Source organism: Boleophthalmus pectinirostris, unplaced genomic scaffold, assembly GCF_026225935.1.
Source record: "Boleophthalmus pectinirostris isolate CB_2022bp ecotype Guang Dong unplaced genomic scaffold, ASM2622593v1 HiC_scaffold_18, whole genome shotgun sequence".
In the NCBI taxonomy this organism is placed as follows: Eukaryota; Metazoa; Chordata; class Actinopteri; order Gobiiformes; family Gobiidae; genus Boleophthalmus; species Boleophthalmus pectinirostris.
The window spans coordinates 26,438,035-26,456,083 of record NW_026571133.1 but is presented as its reverse complement, the minus strand read 5'-3'; the positions used below and the strand labels follow the sequence as shown (position 1 = coordinate 26,456,083).

General features: G+C 38.3%; 1 protein-coding gene across 1 annotated transcript; it reads left to right on the top strand.

Moving 5' to 3' along the window:
- The first annotated feature begins 3,062 nt into the window (after nt 1-3,062).
- On the top strand, nt 3,063-13,918 carry thbs4b (thrombospondin 4b). Its single transcript, XM_020921661.2, has 22 exons — nt 3,063-3,271; nt 4,872-5,069; nt 5,179-5,429; nt 5,508-5,610; nt 5,740-5,822; nt 5,900-5,951; nt 6,127-6,278; nt 6,859-6,996; nt 7,077-7,154; nt 7,226-7,378; nt 7,463-7,567; nt 7,659-7,766; nt 7,871-8,030; nt 9,019-9,137; nt 9,215-9,267; nt 9,339-9,532; nt 11,908-12,086; nt 12,377-12,425; nt 12,512-12,708; nt 12,793-12,965; nt 13,054-13,193; nt 13,278-13,918. Exons 1-22 carry the CDS (start codon nt 3,193-3,195, stop codon nt 13,334-13,336), a joined length of 2,823 nt encoding a protein of 940 aa, XP_020777320.1. The 5' UTR covers nt 3,063-3,192; the 3' UTR covers nt 13,337-13,918.
- The last annotated feature ends 4,131 nt before the right edge of the window (nt 13,919-18,049 follow it).

The window sequence follows — 18,049 nt, the reverse complement described above, 5'->3', positions numbered from 1 at the left end:
ATCGACATTTTTTTTGGTGACTCATATGAAATTTTAACATTGTTATATAATGTGCATGAGGACTGCAGCTACTAACTAACTTATAACTGACTAAAACAAGTTGGCACCAATAATTGTAGTTAATTGTGAAGTATTTTGTCTCATTTTATCATTAAGGGATCCCTAGACTACTAGAGAGATAAACTAGAGATAGAGCAACATTTATCCTTTTTGGCTTGTCTGGGGTGTCTAATTTCTCTCTCTATTTTTTCATATCATATTTTTATAATGAGGAGCAGTGCATAGTATAGACAATAACTGAATTTGTAGAAATTTCAAATATATTTTGATTAATAATATCAAAAGCGGCCCTGCATTTTCAGTTCTGAAATTGATGTATGGGGAAAACTGATATCGGCTTATCTCTGCTTGATACGATCAAAGTCCCAAGACAAAACATATACTTTGGCTCAAAATGCATATATTTATAATGAGGGCTCTGAGGTTATAGTGGACTCACTGTATAGGCTTGCAAAATTTCCATGAACACCTCAGGGCATTGTAGTATGATTTAGGACCTTATCACAATGTGAGGTGTGTAGTGAAGCTGTGAAAGCCAGTGAGAATGAATGCATACAGCTGGTGTGCAGGAGGGAGGGGGCAGCAGCTGGATAATCGGTCTGAGAAAGTAAGAGTGAACTCACACTTTACACATGGCAAAGTCATCACTGTAGTATTGTCTGCTGTGGCTTGGTGGGGGACATCACTCCAATGAAAATAAATTCAGGTGAGACAGACAAACCACACTATTGTTTTTGAAAGTAATAGTTGAATGATTTTTAATGTTTATTACTCGGAAATGTGTATTATAAGCAGTCTTGTGAAGAAATATGTGGTATTTTTCTAAGAATAACATAAGTTTGTGCTACCATATCCACAGTCCGCTCTGAGTGATTTTACAGAAAGATGTGAAAGCAAAGGAATGAAGTAAAGGAAATCTCAACAAAATCATACTGGTCTCATCCACTTCCTGCATTTTTCTTTGGTTAAATAATGAGACACTTCTCAAATGTGTTTAGTTTTCTCCTCTGTTACTACCAGATTTTCTGGTAAGATGATGTTTTGTTAAGTTAGATGATTTCAAAGAACTAAACTGTGTTATCCACTATGACATACCAGTTTGGCTCAAGAGCTTGTGGTTTAAATATCCAGGATGTGGGTCCCCTTATAAAGCCCCTGCTGCAGTTACAGTCTGTCTAATATAAGACATGAACACCATTTAAAACTGCAATTTTGTGGTTCTTGTTTAAAGCATGCTGTTGGCTGTGTCAGAGTGTGGCAGTGTTTGATAGTTTATGTCACTGACCAGCAGTCTGGCAGTCATTTCACCACTACATAAAATTTCAAAACAGACAACTCAGTGTCTTTATATCCAACAGTGTAAAGAGTAAGTGACGTACTAGACCAGAGCAAGAATTACACTGAGCTGTGGCTGCCCAAGTTGTGGTCTGTTCACTAGAAATTAAAACCAAACACAATAATATATATTAAACAGTATAAATTATAATTGTCCACAGATCACACATTTTCAAATCGCATCAAGCTGAATTGTGGTGTCAATAAAACATAGCTTGTTTTATCTGTATATAAGTAATTACTACTATAACTGACACATGTTACATATAGGCATACTATTAATTTCAACACATAACTCAAACACAAAAAGTAGGAATTGTTTGATTTCAGCTTTGGGTGCTAACTGATGCTACATGTCTGTAATGTTTTGTGTCATTGTGGAAACAGAATAGACAAATTGCATGTTGTTTGCATTTAAATTAAATAAACAGAGAGAGGCTTTCTTACTATTTGAGTGTGGTGGATATCAGAGTCTGAAAATAGTTTGGAAATGGTGTCAGAGACATTTGGGGTTTGGTTTATCTTTGAGCCAGACACTACTTTCACTGACCTCATCAACCACTGTGATGTCATCCATCTCAGGTTTGCCTGCAAACTCCTGTGGTCCATTTGGATTTGTGCAAAAATCGTAACATCTGGACCTTGACATGGTCCGATTCTCCTGATTGATCATTCCGAGCAAAGCCAACAGACCATTCCATGCGAAGCCAACAGATCAGGAGACAAATATAGTTTTTAACGGCAAACAGCATTATGAGATCACCACAAGAGAAAGAGTCTTTTCAAGCCACTTAGAAACAATTCAAAGCCTGGATAAATATAGAATGTTGAATCAGAATGGTCCAACACATCTATCTCTTCTGTAATCCCCTATAAACATGCAATAATAATAGCATCATTCACTGTCTGTGGGCAATCATGATCATATAAAATTCATGCACTAACTGAAGTCAGCTATGAATGACGCTCCCCTTCTCTACCTAACTTTGTTTAACACAGAATTCATTCACTCTCAGTCCTCAAAGATGCAAGTGACAAATGGAAAGTGGAAATGCAAACACCATTAAGACTTTGTCTTTCAGCCAAATGCTTTGGAACCAGACGCGTTGACAGAGGCCCTGTGAGCCAGTCTGTCTGAAAATCTACTGGTCGCTTAACATGCCTTGTTAACACCGGGCCACAGCTCTCATTTCCTGACTGTGCTGAGCGACAAAGGGGAGAAGGAAAAAAGGGGGCAGGGGATAAGGCATGCTTACATGAGAAAGGTGTCACACAGCACAATTACTCTGTTTTACCTTAGGGTGAAACTTGTAAAATTACTCTATGGCTCTATTGAGCTTTGGTCATATTTGTTTTTCAGTAAACTGAAAGGCTGGTTTGTTACCATAAATTCCACAGAATTTCAGATAGAGTTCTGTAGAGTACCTGAACACAGCAGTCACACTTGGCCTATGGTAGTATGGTAGTGCAGTCTTACTTCCCACTCATTTTTTATGTCTTTAACAGTTTGCTTTCAACAATTGCATAAATCCTGGTGTGAAATAATTGGCATTAGGAGCCTATGCAGGGGCTTGTTCCCAGGTCACTCCTACTCAGCATGAGGCCGTCTCGGGAAGCTTTAAAGGCACGTTCTGGCATGATGCTCCTCCCCTACAGAAGACTGCTCAAATCCACTCTTAATTCCTGGGCTTATGATGAAGGTTCGGTCCTGTTTTTGATTGGGAAGGAAGACAGGAACATCAGCAATCTCCCAGGAACCTACCACTCACTATATTGGACCCATTAAAGTTGGGCAACATGGGTCTGTGGACAGGCCTGATTTTAGCCGCACATCTGCTCCTGAAACTATGCATGCATGTGGAGGCACAGTTTTTGGGTAAGTCAGAAAGTTGCCCTTTTCTTATAGAAATAGGTACAGTTTTCAATATTTTTTTAAATTCTTGTAGAAATAAATGTGCAGATTTAGGCAGTTTGTAGTTTGAGATCAGCCTTAATCCTAATATGTACATTTATGAACAAAAATGTCTGTGAAAGTAAGTGTATTACAATACCTGATTCTTTTACCTTACTGAAGTAACGTGTCAAATTCTGGTGCAGAATCCAATACAAAACTTGTTACAATATAAATCTGTAAAAATGATAATTAAATGATTGTCATTGTGATGAGGGAGATGATTGTTTCAACATCCTTATCAGTGGAGTTTATTATTAAATTTGTTCAGTATTTTGTTGTGTGGACATCATTTTTGAAAGGATTTCCTCATCAATATCTGTGGAACTGCACATATTTAAAAAGTGCTTGTGTAATGTAATGTAACTGACCTGGGAAAGAATATAGAAGCAGGCTAAATTAATCACAGCCTTTAACAACATGATGAGGTTATGTTTATAATTTTGAAAAAAAAAAAAAAAGATCCAATTGCTTTTATGAGCCCTGAAAAAGAGGTTAATTGCGGAATACTAGGTTTCTGAATGAAAGGGATTACACACAATGAGAGTCAATTTACATTTATGTAGATTTTGAAAAGTGATTGAAAAAACTTTGAAGAAATTCCTTTTATTTGTAGTGAAAATGGCTTTACATTCTGTGATGACTTTGACTCTTGTATTCTGCAGCTTATAGGCATTTCCATTCATCTGTATGTATTATAAAAACTGTGGCTATCTATCTTGCCTCTCATCACAGTCTTCTGATTTTAAATAGGTTTAGAAATGGATTCCGAATGTGTTCCATGGCAGTTGGGTTTGTACTTAACACGAAGTGTCTAAATTGGTGAAAGTGTTGTTGACATGAGTGTGTAGACAGGCATTAGTTCGTTTAAGTGCAATGTTTTACAGCCTTGTGTTCTGTTGAATTACACCATATGTCACACTAAGCACCATGGAAAGCCTGCAGACAAGAGACAAAGGGAAAAAAAAAGACCTCATCTGGGAATTATGCTTTGGAGCTTGGATAACAACAGCCAATTTCTTGCAGCATTTGGGAGTAATTTGGTTCCCTTCTAACACTGGTAGTCAGTAACTCCTTTAAGCGTACTTGTGCATTCTTGGTGTGTTCAAAGTGCACTAAAAATTCACTGCACATATTTCTGTGGAAAGCCCAGTTCCCAGTTCACTTTATTAAAGAATACTTGAATGAACTGCAACTCTCACTGGCATTTCCCTCCTACTATTGCTTTTGTCAGGAGTTCTCCACATATGCCAATGATAATAATTAGCTGACTATAGTGTTGCACTCTTATCTAGACTTTCTCCAGTCAATTTTCTTCTCACATCAGTCTCATTTCAGTGTGCCAACTCTGTCTGCCAAGTTTACGCTAACAGATTGACACACACATCATTGCCTCCTTGTCCATGCAGTGTGTGTTTACTATCAGATTGCCTTGTAAATATTCATACCTCTCTTTCTCTCTCTCTCTCTCTCTCTCTCTCTCTCTCTCTCTCTCTCTCTCTCTCTCCCTCTTTCTCTTTTGCAGTGTATGATCTGCTCACATCTCCAGATTGCCTGCCAGACCTGCTGCAGGGCGGTTTGGCTGAACAAGGAGTCAATGAGGCATTCATTCTAACCTCCTTCAAGCTGCAGCCCAAGACTGGCACCACTGTATTCAGCCTGTTCAACCCCAGAGACAACAGCAAATACTTTGAGTTCACTGTGATGGGCAAACTTAACAGAGGTAAGTACTATCATCTTGACATTCAAGTCAAGAAAAAACTAATCTTAGATTGGGATTAAACCATGCTGTGTTGTCCTTTCCTTTACTTCCTCTGCTCTCTGCTGTGAAGCTGTGTTGCGTTACTTGCGGAGTGACAAGCGGATGAGCTCAGTGACCTTCAATAACTTGGTGCTGGCTGACGGCCAGGTGCACAAACTGCTATTCCACCTGAAAGGACTACAGCAGCAGGGTCAGGTGGGCCTGGAGCTTCACCTGGATTGTCGACTGGTGGAGACCATAAGAGATCTGCCTGCCGTCTTCCAGGGACTCCCAGTGGGCTACGGCACTGTGGACCTCAAGACTATGCAGCCCAGAGACCAGGTGATACATCTGTGATGTATTTACACTAAACAGTAAAGTGGTTCCCACACACAGACTGACATTCTGTTTGCCCCACAGGAAGTTATAGAGGAACTCAAGCTGGTTGTTGGTGATACATTTGAGAATGTGGCTTCTTTACAAGGATGCCATTTCCAACAAAGAGACACGGTTCAAACTTTGGGTAAGAATGTTTTAGTTATATTCTAAGAACCCATCCAAATCTGTCAAAGATAGATAATATACTGGCCTGCCAGGAAGACATCAACAAGTGTATGCAGAAAGGTTAAAGTTTAACTTGGTTTTCCTATAGGGGTCAATACAAAGCAGCTGTCCAATCAAATGCTGGAGTTAACTAAAGTGATAAATGAACTAAAGGATGTCCTCATTCAGCAGGTAAAACAGCTTTTCTCTAAAGCCAGTTAACACTGCCCATACAGAGAATACACACTCACCAATGTATATATCTCCAGGTTAAGGAAACTTCATTTCTAAGAAACACCATTTCAGAGTGCCAGGCCTGTGGTAAGGAAACAAATTATTCTGTTCTATAAAAGATGCATATACACTATACAGCATATATAAAAATGGTCAAAAGCCCTAAAATTGCATCCATAACACAAAATAGTCACATAACTTAAGATCATGAATATCGTGTTTGTGTGTTAATGGTTTTATTATAATGTATGTCATGTACCAGGACTGGGTGGTACAGAAGTGATGAAGCCTAGGTGTGGTCCAGGTGTGTGTTTCCGTGATGACATGTGCATAGAGACAGCGGATGGAGTGGAGTGTGGCCCATGTCCTGATGGATACACTGGAGATGGCTTTAACTGTGATGACGTGGATGAGGTCAGTGCTAGACTGTGGCCTGCAACTGAAGCCATTACAGTATACCACTGGCATTCAGACCATAAACCTTTAGATTTTATTAGCAACCATGTTTATTGGTGGCCTGCTGTTAATATATTAAATAGCTGTGTTAAAGGAAATTGGAAATCGGATGCCTTAACAATTACTAATTACACTTATTAAACCCTCCTGAGTTGTTATTCTCTCCATCTCTCCAGTCACCGCATGCAAATGTTCATATATTGACACACATTTGGCATGTAGTTAAGTTAGAAAGGGTCATGATTAATAGCAGTGGGAGAGGAAAGAAAATAATCATAGTTTTCAGTTCACGTAAGGTAAAATTGAGCCCTAGGCATTTAATGAGTATGCCTCACACACAAAAATGCTCCCCTCCTTCAACACACTTGAGTCGTCATTTGTTTATTCTTCACCGCAGCTAGTATTTGGCATTTTGTGGCTTTTTGTACTTTGCTCTTTAAAGATGAGTGCTTGTGAGCAGTATTCAGAGACCTTAAAGTTTTTGAATGAGAACCAAATGCCTGTGTGTATCTTAAAATGAAGCTGTTGTTTCATTTAGTGCCAGTTCAGCCCTTGCTTTCCTGGAGTAAAGTGTGTAAACACAGCCCCAGGTTTCCGCTGTGATGCCTGTCCATTGGGTTACTCTGGACATGAGCTGGAAGGAGTGGGTATTGTGTTTGCCCAAACTAACAAACAGGTCAATAATAAATAAAATAAATATATATTTTTTAAACTCAACAATATTGTGGTAATAATGATTTATTATGTGCAATATAGGTCTGTAATGACATTGATGAATGTAAAGGACCTGGAAATGGAGGGTGCACGGAAAACTCACAATGCCACAACACTCCAGTAAGATCAAAATCTTCTTAATCTAATTATTACTGATTTTTAGTCAATTTAATTTTTTGTAACCTGCTCAGGGCTCCTACCACTGTGGCAGTTGTAAGACTGGCTTCACTGGAGATCAAGTAAAAGGTTGTAAACCTGAGATCAGCTGTGGTAACAGCCTCACAAACCCATGTGATGTGAATGCACAGTGTAATGTAGAGAGAGATGGATCCATATCCTGCCAGGTAGATACTCAACCCAAAAGCTGTTCTACAGAGACAAAGATCAATGCACCTCTGCAGCTGGTAAAATGTTTCTTGCTTTGTCAGTGTGGAATTGGCTGGGCCGGTAATGGATACCTTTGCGGAAAGGATACTGACATTGATGGATACCCAGACGAAAAACTTAAATGCAAGGATCCAACCTGTAGAAAGGTAACCATTTTTATTTTTATTTTTTTAAGATTGATGCATGCATAAGTTTATAGAGAAGACTCAGGCCTTGTTCACACCTTTTCTTTTACAGGATAATTGTATCTTTGTTCCCAACTCTGGTCAAGAAGATGCTGATAAAGACGGTCAGGGAGATGCCTGTGATAATGATGCAGATGGAGATGGAATTTTAAATGAACAGGTTATTGGGATAAAATGTCTGTTTTTTCAGTGTCTAATTTGTATATTAATTCACATAGGGTAAAACAACAAAACACAAAAATCTATTGTACTCTTTTATTTCAGGACAACTGTTGGTTAAAGCCCAATTTGGACCAAAAGAACAGTGACAAGGACAGCCATGGAGATGCGTGTGATAACTGTGTGCGTGTGGAGAACCCAGACCAGAGAGACACGGATGGTGACGGCAGAGGGGACGCATGTGATGATGACATGGACGGGGATGGTAGGCATTACATCACATTGGCCTTATATAACAAGTGACATATTTCTTAATAAACTCTTTATTTGGTTTAGTATTCAAAAATGTATTAATCCTTTCTATTTTTCTTAAGAGCAAACTTTCTACATGGTTTTATGCCTTTAAGACACATATCTTCATTTAAAGCTGTCAGTATAATTCTGGAAATAACACTATGTGACAGGAGAGCAAATGCTTTCTTTGATCATTCTCTAGTGAGATTGCACTTCAAGTCATCAGAAGAAGAAGAAGAAACGTCTCTTTCCTATATATATACCTGCCACTTGACCTTTCTGCTTTCATGGTCCTGCTTCTGCTGCCTGTAAGGAATAAAGATGTGTGTGGAACTGAAAAATAGGATTCAAGGCCAAAGAAAATGCAACAGTGTCTCCTAGTGGCACCAATATGAATAACACATTACATTAAGGCTGTTCGAGTATAGGTATGTAGTGGGGTGACTACCTGTCCCTCTGATGGTTATACAATACACCCTTGTCCCATATATGTTGGTAAATGATCTCAAGAACCTTAGTCCATCCCTTCCTATTCCATCATATTATTCAACATTCTCTTCTCTTTTTAAATTTGCAGTTAGGGGTTTACACATGACCAATATTTGTCATTGCCTAATACGAAGTTTGTGATAGTCAGTCAGTAGAGCATTTGTTCACTTTGCTCACTCTCGACATAAACATCATTGGTAGAGCTTTCAGATCCACTGAGCCACAGGTTGGCAATGCGATTCCAGCTCCCATGGATGAATGCTGCCGTTGTGTCCTTGGGCAAGAAACTTAACCCATCTCACCCCCAGTGTCTATGTACACTGGTGAATGAGTGTGTGTCTGAATGGGTGAGTGGTTCCTTTGTGTAAAGCACTTTGAGTGCCTTGAAGATGGAAAAGAGCTATATAAAAATGTGACCATTTACCATTGTGATAGTTTGTGATCATTATTTATTGTTTGGATACTTGAAGGATTGAAAAACTTCTTGGACAACTGCCAGCGGGTGCCCAATACAGATCAACTGGACCGTGACGGAGATGGTGTTGGAGACGCGTGTGACAGCTGCCCAGACATCCCCAACCCCAACCAGGTCAGCCCCTCAAGTCCTCACTCCCAACCAAAGGTATAGACTAAATGGACTTTTGTAACCATGCTGTGTGATTTCAGTCTGATGTTGATAACGACTTGGTGGGAGACTCCTGTGACACCAATCAAGACAGGTAGACTATGTTTATTTATTTATTTTTTCAAACTCTAATTAGTGCTAATGACATGCCATTCTCTTACGCAGCGATGGAGATGGACACCAGGATAGCAAGGATAATTGCCCGCTCGTCATCAATAGCTCACAGCTGGATACTGACAAAGACGGTCTAGGAGATGAGTGTGACGATGATGACGACAATGACGGGATCCCAGATCTTATTCCACCAGGGCCCGACAACTGCCGCCTGGTCCCCAACCCCGATCAGATAGATGACAACAGTAGGTATCATGAAACAGATACAGAGTAGGCCTTCTATGTGTTATGAAAATTATAGTATTAATATGTTTTTTTTTATTTTTATCACAGAAATTTTATGATTGAAAACTACAGTCCCTGACAAAAGTCTTGTCGCTTATCCATTTTGTAGAAACAAAAGCTTATAACCTGACTTTAAATTAATCGATTGGTTTTAGAAATGTCTCATATGAAAGCTAAAACCCTCCCAAATTATGCTCAATATACTAAAATAAATTTGCTTCACTGAAGAAAGATTGATCATTTAATGAACACAGAAAGGTCAGATTTTGGCAAGACAAAAGTTTTGTCGCCTACAGAAAATTGAACAAATAATTTACTTCAAATACAAAAATATGTTGCATGACGTCAGTGAATTAAGTAGTGGTGCTGTGAGATCCTTATTTAATATGTTGTATGACTTCCATGAGCTTGAAGGACGCATCCATGCGGTTCGACAATGATCATCATCAGGAATAGCAAAGAAAGCGTCTTACATGCCTCCCAGAGTTCATCAAGATTCTTTGGTTTTGCCTTCCATGCTTCCTCTTTCATTCTACCCCAGACATGCTCAATGATGTTCATGTCTGGTGACTGGGCTGGCCAGTCCTGGAGCACCTTGATCTTCTTGGCCTTGTGAAACTTTGATGTAGAGATAGAAGTATGCGATGGAGCACCATCCTGCTGCAAAATGTGACCCCTTTTATGGTTGGGAATGTAAGAGGTAGCTAATACTTGATACTACTTGATATTTTAGGCTATTGATATTGCCTTCCACCCTGCAAATGTCTTGCACACCCCCCATACTGGATCTAACCCCAGACCATGATTTTTCCACCACCAAACTTAACTGTTTTCTGGGTGAATCTCGGATCCATGCAGGCTCCAGTAGGTCTCCTGCATTATTTGCGGCGGCTGTGATGTAATTCAACCGAGGATTCATCTGAGAAATCCACCTTCTGCCACTTTTCCAGTGTCCATCCTTTTAGCAGGCTGAGGGCCTTGGCAAATGCCACATGGTTTTTTAATTGCCTTTTGTTTAGTGCTGGTTTCTGTGCACTGATTCGACCATGGAGGCCATTTCGAGACAGAATTCTACAAACTGTTCTGGTTGACACAGGGACTTGAGGTGACCAGGCCTGGTGGAGATCTGCTGCAGTGGAAAAGGGGCTGGCCTTGGATTTTCAAATCAACAAACGGTCCTCCGAGCAGTTGTCTTGCGGGGTCTGCTGGACCTGGGCTTGTCAAAAACATCTCCAGTCATTTCAGATCTTTTTCTTATTCTTTGTACTTGACGCTGAGACACATTGAAGGTGTCAGCCACCTCAGCAGTGGATCTGGTCTTCAGCCTCTTGATAATTAACGCTTTGGTCTCAGGGTGGATCTTAGGCATGTTGTTAGAGGTCAAGTTGCAGTTGATGTGAAGGTCTGGTGTGCTGGGGTTCTTTTTATACACACCCACTAATTGATTGATCAGTAACTGATCACAGGTGAGGCTGTAATCTAGGATTGGGTGCATCATATGACAAGACGACAAGACTTTTGTCTTGCCAAAATCTGACCTTTCTGTGTTCATTAAATGATCAATCTTTCTTCAGAGAAGCAAATTTATTTTAGTATATTGAGCATAATTTGGGAGGGTTTTAGCTTTCATATGACACATTTTTGAAACCAATCGATTAATTTAAAGTCAGGTTATAAGCTTTTGTTTCTACAAAATGGATAAGCGACAAGACTTTTGTCAGGGACTGTATGTCAAACACCAAAATTTCAACTTGCAACTAGTGCCTTATACTGCTCAGTTCCATATTTCAGTATTTTACAGTGTAACAGTAAAAAGAATTCCTCTAAAGTATTTTTGTTTGGGTAACAAAGTTGTACTGGAGCAAATTTTCTACTTCGTTTTTGTTGCAGCACTCTATCTCCAACTTGATATAGTTAGTAATGATAAAAGTTTGTGGCTAAATGTGCCTGGTTTATTCTGTTTAAATTTAGCCAGACCAATTTCTTTCTGAGGAAACATATCGACAGCCGGCAACATTAAAGGGAGCCTATCAAACAGCAAGGCAGCAGCACCATTCCTTCAGTAAATTGTGTAACGGCTCCTTTGCCCTCTAGCAGCCTATTTCAGATGCTTTATATTCATGCTCTGCAACTCGGTGGCTTCTGTATGGGGATATTAGTTTATAGTGGAGAGAGTCATTTCTGACATTTTGGTGAAGCAAATTTAAACATAAAATGATGCTATCTCAGTACTTTTGAGGATGCTAAACAAGCACGTACTTAGAAGTGTTCTTTTTGTTTTGTTTTTCAAATAATATAATTGTGGTAAAACATGTAATTTTAACTTTCCTATTAGATGATGGCGTTGGAGATGTGTGCGAGTCTGACTTTGACCAGGATAAAGTGATTGATCGGATTGACAACTGCCCAGAGAATGCAGAGGTCACACTCACTGACTTCAGAGCCTACCAGACTGTGGTTCTGGACCCTGAAGGAGATGCACAGATTGACCCTAACTGGGTTGTATTGAACCAGGTAAGATTATCAATGGGCTTCTCTACCTCTCTCTTCTCACTGATTGCATGTATCAATAGTACATAGTCGCTACACGAGGCAATTGAAACACAAAGGTCATTGACTTTGTGTACAAGTACACTTTATAAATGGGAAATTGTTTCATAATTTAGACTCTTAAATTAAAAAGATTAATTATTTGTATTGTTTCTGTAAACATATCAGGTGGCAGTTTTATATGATATATTGCCATATATCATAAACATATATTAATGTAATGTAATATAATCTTGTTTATTATTGTTATACAGGGAATGGAAATTGTGCAGACTATGAACAGTGATCCAGGACTTGCTGTTGGTAAGATCTTCTGTTTTCATGTATAACAGAAGTGTGGCCAATTCAAGTTAAAGTTTTAAATCAAATATATTGATTTTTGTTCATAGGCTACACTGCCTTTAGTGGAGTGGATTTTGAGGGGACGTTTCATGTGAACACAGTCACTGACGATGACTATGCTGGCTTCATTTTTGGCTATCAAGACTCTTCCTCCTTCTATGTGGTGATGTGGAAACAGACTGAGCAGACCTACTGGCAGGCCACTCCGTTCAGAGCAGTGGCAGAACCAGGAATCCAACTCAAAGTAAAATAAATAAATAAATATTGCAACAAATTATTATTTATTTGACATATTTACCACATAGCTTTCTCCTTTCATATTTCTCAGGCTGTGAAGTCCAGAACAGGCCCAGGGGAGCATTTAAGAAATTCCTTGTGGCATACAGGAGACACCAATGATCAGGTACGGCTGCTTTGGAAAGACCCTCGGAATGTTGGTTGGAAGGACAAGGTGTCTTACCGCTGGTACCTGCAACATCGGCCACAAGTTGGATACATCAGGTAAAACCATAGGGTAAAAACAGTGGATGGAAGTATAATGAAGACATGTACTAGTTTGAAAACTTCAAATTGCATGTGTATGTTTTAGGGCAAGGTTTTATGAAGGAACTGAGTTAGTGGCTGATTCTGGTGTCACCATTGATACCACAATGAGAGGAGGAAGACTGGGAGTGTTCTGCTTCTCTCAAGAAAATATCATCTGGTCCAATTTGAAATATCGCTGTAATGGTAAGGCCCTTTTCTTTTAGACATATTCTTTGATGGTGTCTGTAAATGAGCTGTCAATCACTCACATAGTATTTAACTTCTCAGACACAATCCCAGAGGATTTCCAGGAGTTCAGTGCTCAGCACGGAGTTGATTCTTTTTGAAGAAAAAGAAAGAAGGCATCAAATGGATGAGAGCTTGGTCCTGTTTATACATGTCTGTTTGTGTGTCCTGTTTTATTTGTGAGCTGGAATCTGACAAAATGTCCTGAACTTTCATAAGTGCAATTATTGTACTGCAGATTAACATAAAAGTGGCATTACCTTTTCTAAATCAGGTTTGTACACTCTTTAAGGCTCTTATTAAATCCGTAAGTTATGAGACAGTTCTTCTTCTGTGGCAATTACATCCAAACTTTTATGGTAAACTGACAAGTTGTAAACATTGAATTTTTAAACAAAACATTCAAATTAATTTTTGTATTTTTATAATCACAAATTTGAACAAATAAACAAAAAAATACTGTAAATGTGTATATGTCTTGATTACAGCATAGATCAATTGAAATATGTTATTTAGAGGTTTAAGACTTTTGCATGTTTCATTCAAGACACACAGGCCAGTGTTTGGCTTGAGAAATACTGATTATGCCAAACATAACAATAAACAAATCAGCAGAACAAAGACTTCTGTTGTTCTGCAAAAGGTACAGGCATTTACTTATTTCCATTATATAAAGCAGACATTTACCCCAAATAAACATTTTTAATAACTGTGCCATGTGTTCTATGAAATGTTGCTTTGGATAAATGGCCTTTTCTCTGTAGTAAGTGATGGATTCTTATGTTAGAGGTTGGTATAGTTTGTATTTGAGTAGAGGCGTGTGTCATTGGCAGTGAGTCATGCGGGGCCCAGGTGCAGTGCTCTGTGCAGATAATGAGGGCCTCAGGTCAGCAGCCCTGAAGAGACAGCACAAATGTCAGCCTCAGACAGACACATCACAGCCAGGAAAGTGCTTTACCATAAAATTGCTCAACTGCTACAAACATGTGTTTGTTCTTAAAATAGAAATCAAACATTTTTAAACCTGGTCCTAAAATATCTAGTTTTATGTATATATAAACCAACCATACTTGTGGTTATAGTGCTTTTTCAGTCTAAATTGCAGTCTAGAGTACATTTATCCATTTCTCGTACCATTCTATTGCTCTATGTAAAGGTGTATGTCTCCTTTCAGCTTACATTACCACTCTACACATGGCCTTGCTGCTTGTCCTCTCTCATCTTGCTCCTCATTTCCTCTGAGATCTCGAGCCATCTGCAGGCCGTCTCTGTCTGTGATGTCTAATAATTGCATGAAGCTATTGGGGAACATTTGATACATAAAGGTGCACTATTAACTTTTCTGGAAGGGGATTCTGCCATCTGCTTGTCTCATGTTGATTTGCTTGGAATGTTCCTCAGTATGGCATTAAACATACAGTATCTATATTGCCAAATTCAATTACAGCAGTTTTATATTGCAAAGGAAAATACATTGAAAAGCAGGCATGTAACTTGGGCTGTAGGTGTCTATCACCTGCCCGTGGAACATTCTAGGGAAAGCAATTACTTCTCCGCAGAGACAAGCAGACACTCCACTAGAAAAGTTACAGTGTACCTTTAGTCTTTAAAAGTCCAAGCACAGGGGCCAATACAAGGTTCTGCCAGTGGTGCATTCAGTGCAGCACGGAAACTGTTAAGCAGAAAGCAATAAATCCTATGAAGTACTGAACATTTTGTTTTTATTTTCAACCTGACCCAGTATCTATGAATCCACTCAGCTGCTTTGTAAGCTTTGTGATTGGAAATATGTCTCTGCTCACTTACATGTATACTACATTATGTACAGTATCTAAATACCTTAATTGGATTATATGTGAAATATTTAAATGTATTTTTGGAGATATCTATAGCTGAACAGTGAAACATGAATGTGGTCCTTTTCTTATTTAGCTACATATATTAACTTCATATACTTTTATGAACTAATTATTTAAGTGTCAAGATGTTGATTTTATGTCACAATTCCATTGTTTTTCTATGAAAATGTATAATAATGGGCAAGGACAAAATCTAGCCTATTTGCCATGTATGTCATCAAATTCCTTTACTTTTTTTTAATTTTTTTTATTATTATTATAATCATGCATGTATGGGGCACAAAATGATGGGGATTTAGTTTTGGGAAAACGAACACTAGAGGGCAGCACTCTCCAGTAAACTATGCTATTGCCTTCCTCTATCGAGAAGATGATTTAGAATTTTGCATATAATAGATAAAATGAGCATAATGTCTATAGCAATTCTTTATATTCATTATCATATAAAAAAAATCTATAAATACCTGGCTATCCATACCCCTGGCCTCTTTATTACTATGAATTTGTAGCCGATTGTATTGTATCATATTGTAATAAAGCGTAATAAAGTAAAAGCGTAATAAAGCGTAATAAAATGTGATAAAATATCGAAATAGCTAAAAGGGACTATACTGCAGATAAATGTTTACTTGTTCCATCTGGAAGTCTACACCTGTTCTTACTGTCCGTGTTTGCACGTCTAGACAAGCCTGTTGAGTCCAAAGCAGACACACAGTTACTCCCAGACATGTGTGGGAGTGAGTGTGGAGGGAGAGAAGGTGCCAGACAAGGGAAGGGGACATGTCAAACAGAGAATGTCTCATTTTCTAACCACTTATATAACTGGAATTTTGATGGCTGTTCATAATTTAAATGGGACACTTTTATATAATCGCTTCAAATCTCAGTCAGTCTTTGTCCTGTAATTATAGACTCTGGAACAAAAGAGCATGTACCAAGAACAATTTGTGTTCAGAGACATTTAGTAGTGACTCTCAATAGTCAGATTAAGTATAACAGTGATGGTGACTAGTACATTAACACCGACAGTGACAGTTATTAGTGACAAAATAACATGATATTGAGATGGTTATGAACAATCATATAATAAACAATCATGGTTTACATGCAGTTAATTAGACAAAACCTTCATCTCCATTGGCAAGTTTCAGATCACAGCATTCAGACAAGATATAATGACACTGTTAACAACCAAATTTTTTATGGGTTAGAGCATGTCACAATAAAAGGGTTAGGGTTCAACAACTTTTAGGTATTTCTTATGAAAATATAATGTCAACAGAAAATACCTTGTGCTCCCCATCTGGGAGTATCACATCATTATAGAATCTGCACAGTTATTTATATCCAATTTATAGTTGTGAACTAGGCTCTCTGAGACCAAGCCCTATCAACCACTATCACAACAGCACAGGATCTATGTAAACATTTAACCCTAACCCTAACCCAGTGGATTAAACAACACCCTCTCTTGCTGTCACATTCACTAGAATGCAGATACATTCATTTTTATCAAGGCTAAGGTGAAGGAAACTGCATACAATAACACAAAAAACAGGAGTTTATTATAACTTACACCATAGTAAAGAAACAGTATTATATATTTGATTACTATATGTAAAATCAAATGTTTGTGGTGATGCAGCTAATCAGTCTGATCCAAATTAAGAGCAAAATATAATGTTACTGACTGTAAGTGATTTTCTCTCAATATTGCATGGATAAAACTTTGTGAACCAGTTTTCTCTTCTATTTTTTAATGGCAGTGGAACATGTCTAACAAATTGCTTTTAGAGGGCATAAGGGTTAATGTACTATATAGGTCACATTTAACAAAAACAGGATAATTCAAGAGCAAAGCTTTTGACAAACAAGATTTGTATGTTGCTTGATTATTGCACCTCTCTGGCAGGTAAGACAGAACAAATGGACAGCATGTTTAAAATGTAGCTGACATTTGGACAAACTTGTTATTAATGGTAATTTGACACAGAGGCAGATTTGACTTATTCAGTGCTAAAAGCTGGGTGTGAGAAGACACACAATAGCACAAGAACACAGACTCCATTTTTTGTGTCAGCCTTCTCAATGCCTCACAATAACAGTATTCTAGCGTTTTAATTAGAATCTTTCACCGAGACTGGCAGCTCATGTTCAGACGGTCTATGTGTGAAGAAGCAGGCAGGATGTGTGCTGTGAAAGTGCTGCTCTGATTCACTTCATCTGTCTCTAGGGGAAGTAATATTACAGCTCCTTAGGCATGACGTTTCAACCTCGACAAGTTCACACCAAATTTGTCCTCTGTTTCCTGTACCACGACAGAAGAATTCCAGGAAATTCCACCCCCCATTGGATGTTGGAGGAAGACAGCAGAGGAAGCATTGCCATGTATGTACGCTCCCCGTGACACACATTTCATAACCATGGACACATAGCCTCCCGCACATAACAGACTCCACACTGTGTCACAGAATTTCGTGGGCTATGTGTAGAACTTAAAATAGGTCTTATTTTTCAAAATGAAATAGTATTTCAAAAGACGATTAAAAAGAGGGAGTGGACAATAATACATTATCACTTATGTAATCTTCTATTATGCCATTGTCATTTCTGTTTGTCTGGTACTTACTGCTTAGTCTCAGCCACAGTCACTCAAAACTGCTATTGTTGATCTTTAAATACTTTTTCTTGTTATTTTTCCTGTGCGAAAAAGGTGATTTCTGATGCAAATGAAAGCTAAACTTTGTCCTGTATTTATAGACTTTAGAATAAAATATTGTAAATGAAATATTAACTCAAAACATTAGAATCAATTTTGTTCAAATAGATGTACATGTCAATCACAGAGTTAGTTATTACCAAGTAAAAAGAGGATTAAATAAAATAAAAAAAAACTGTAACTGCCAATCACATGTTTAAAAGCTATCAATTCTGGTCTTTGAAGAATTAAAGGAA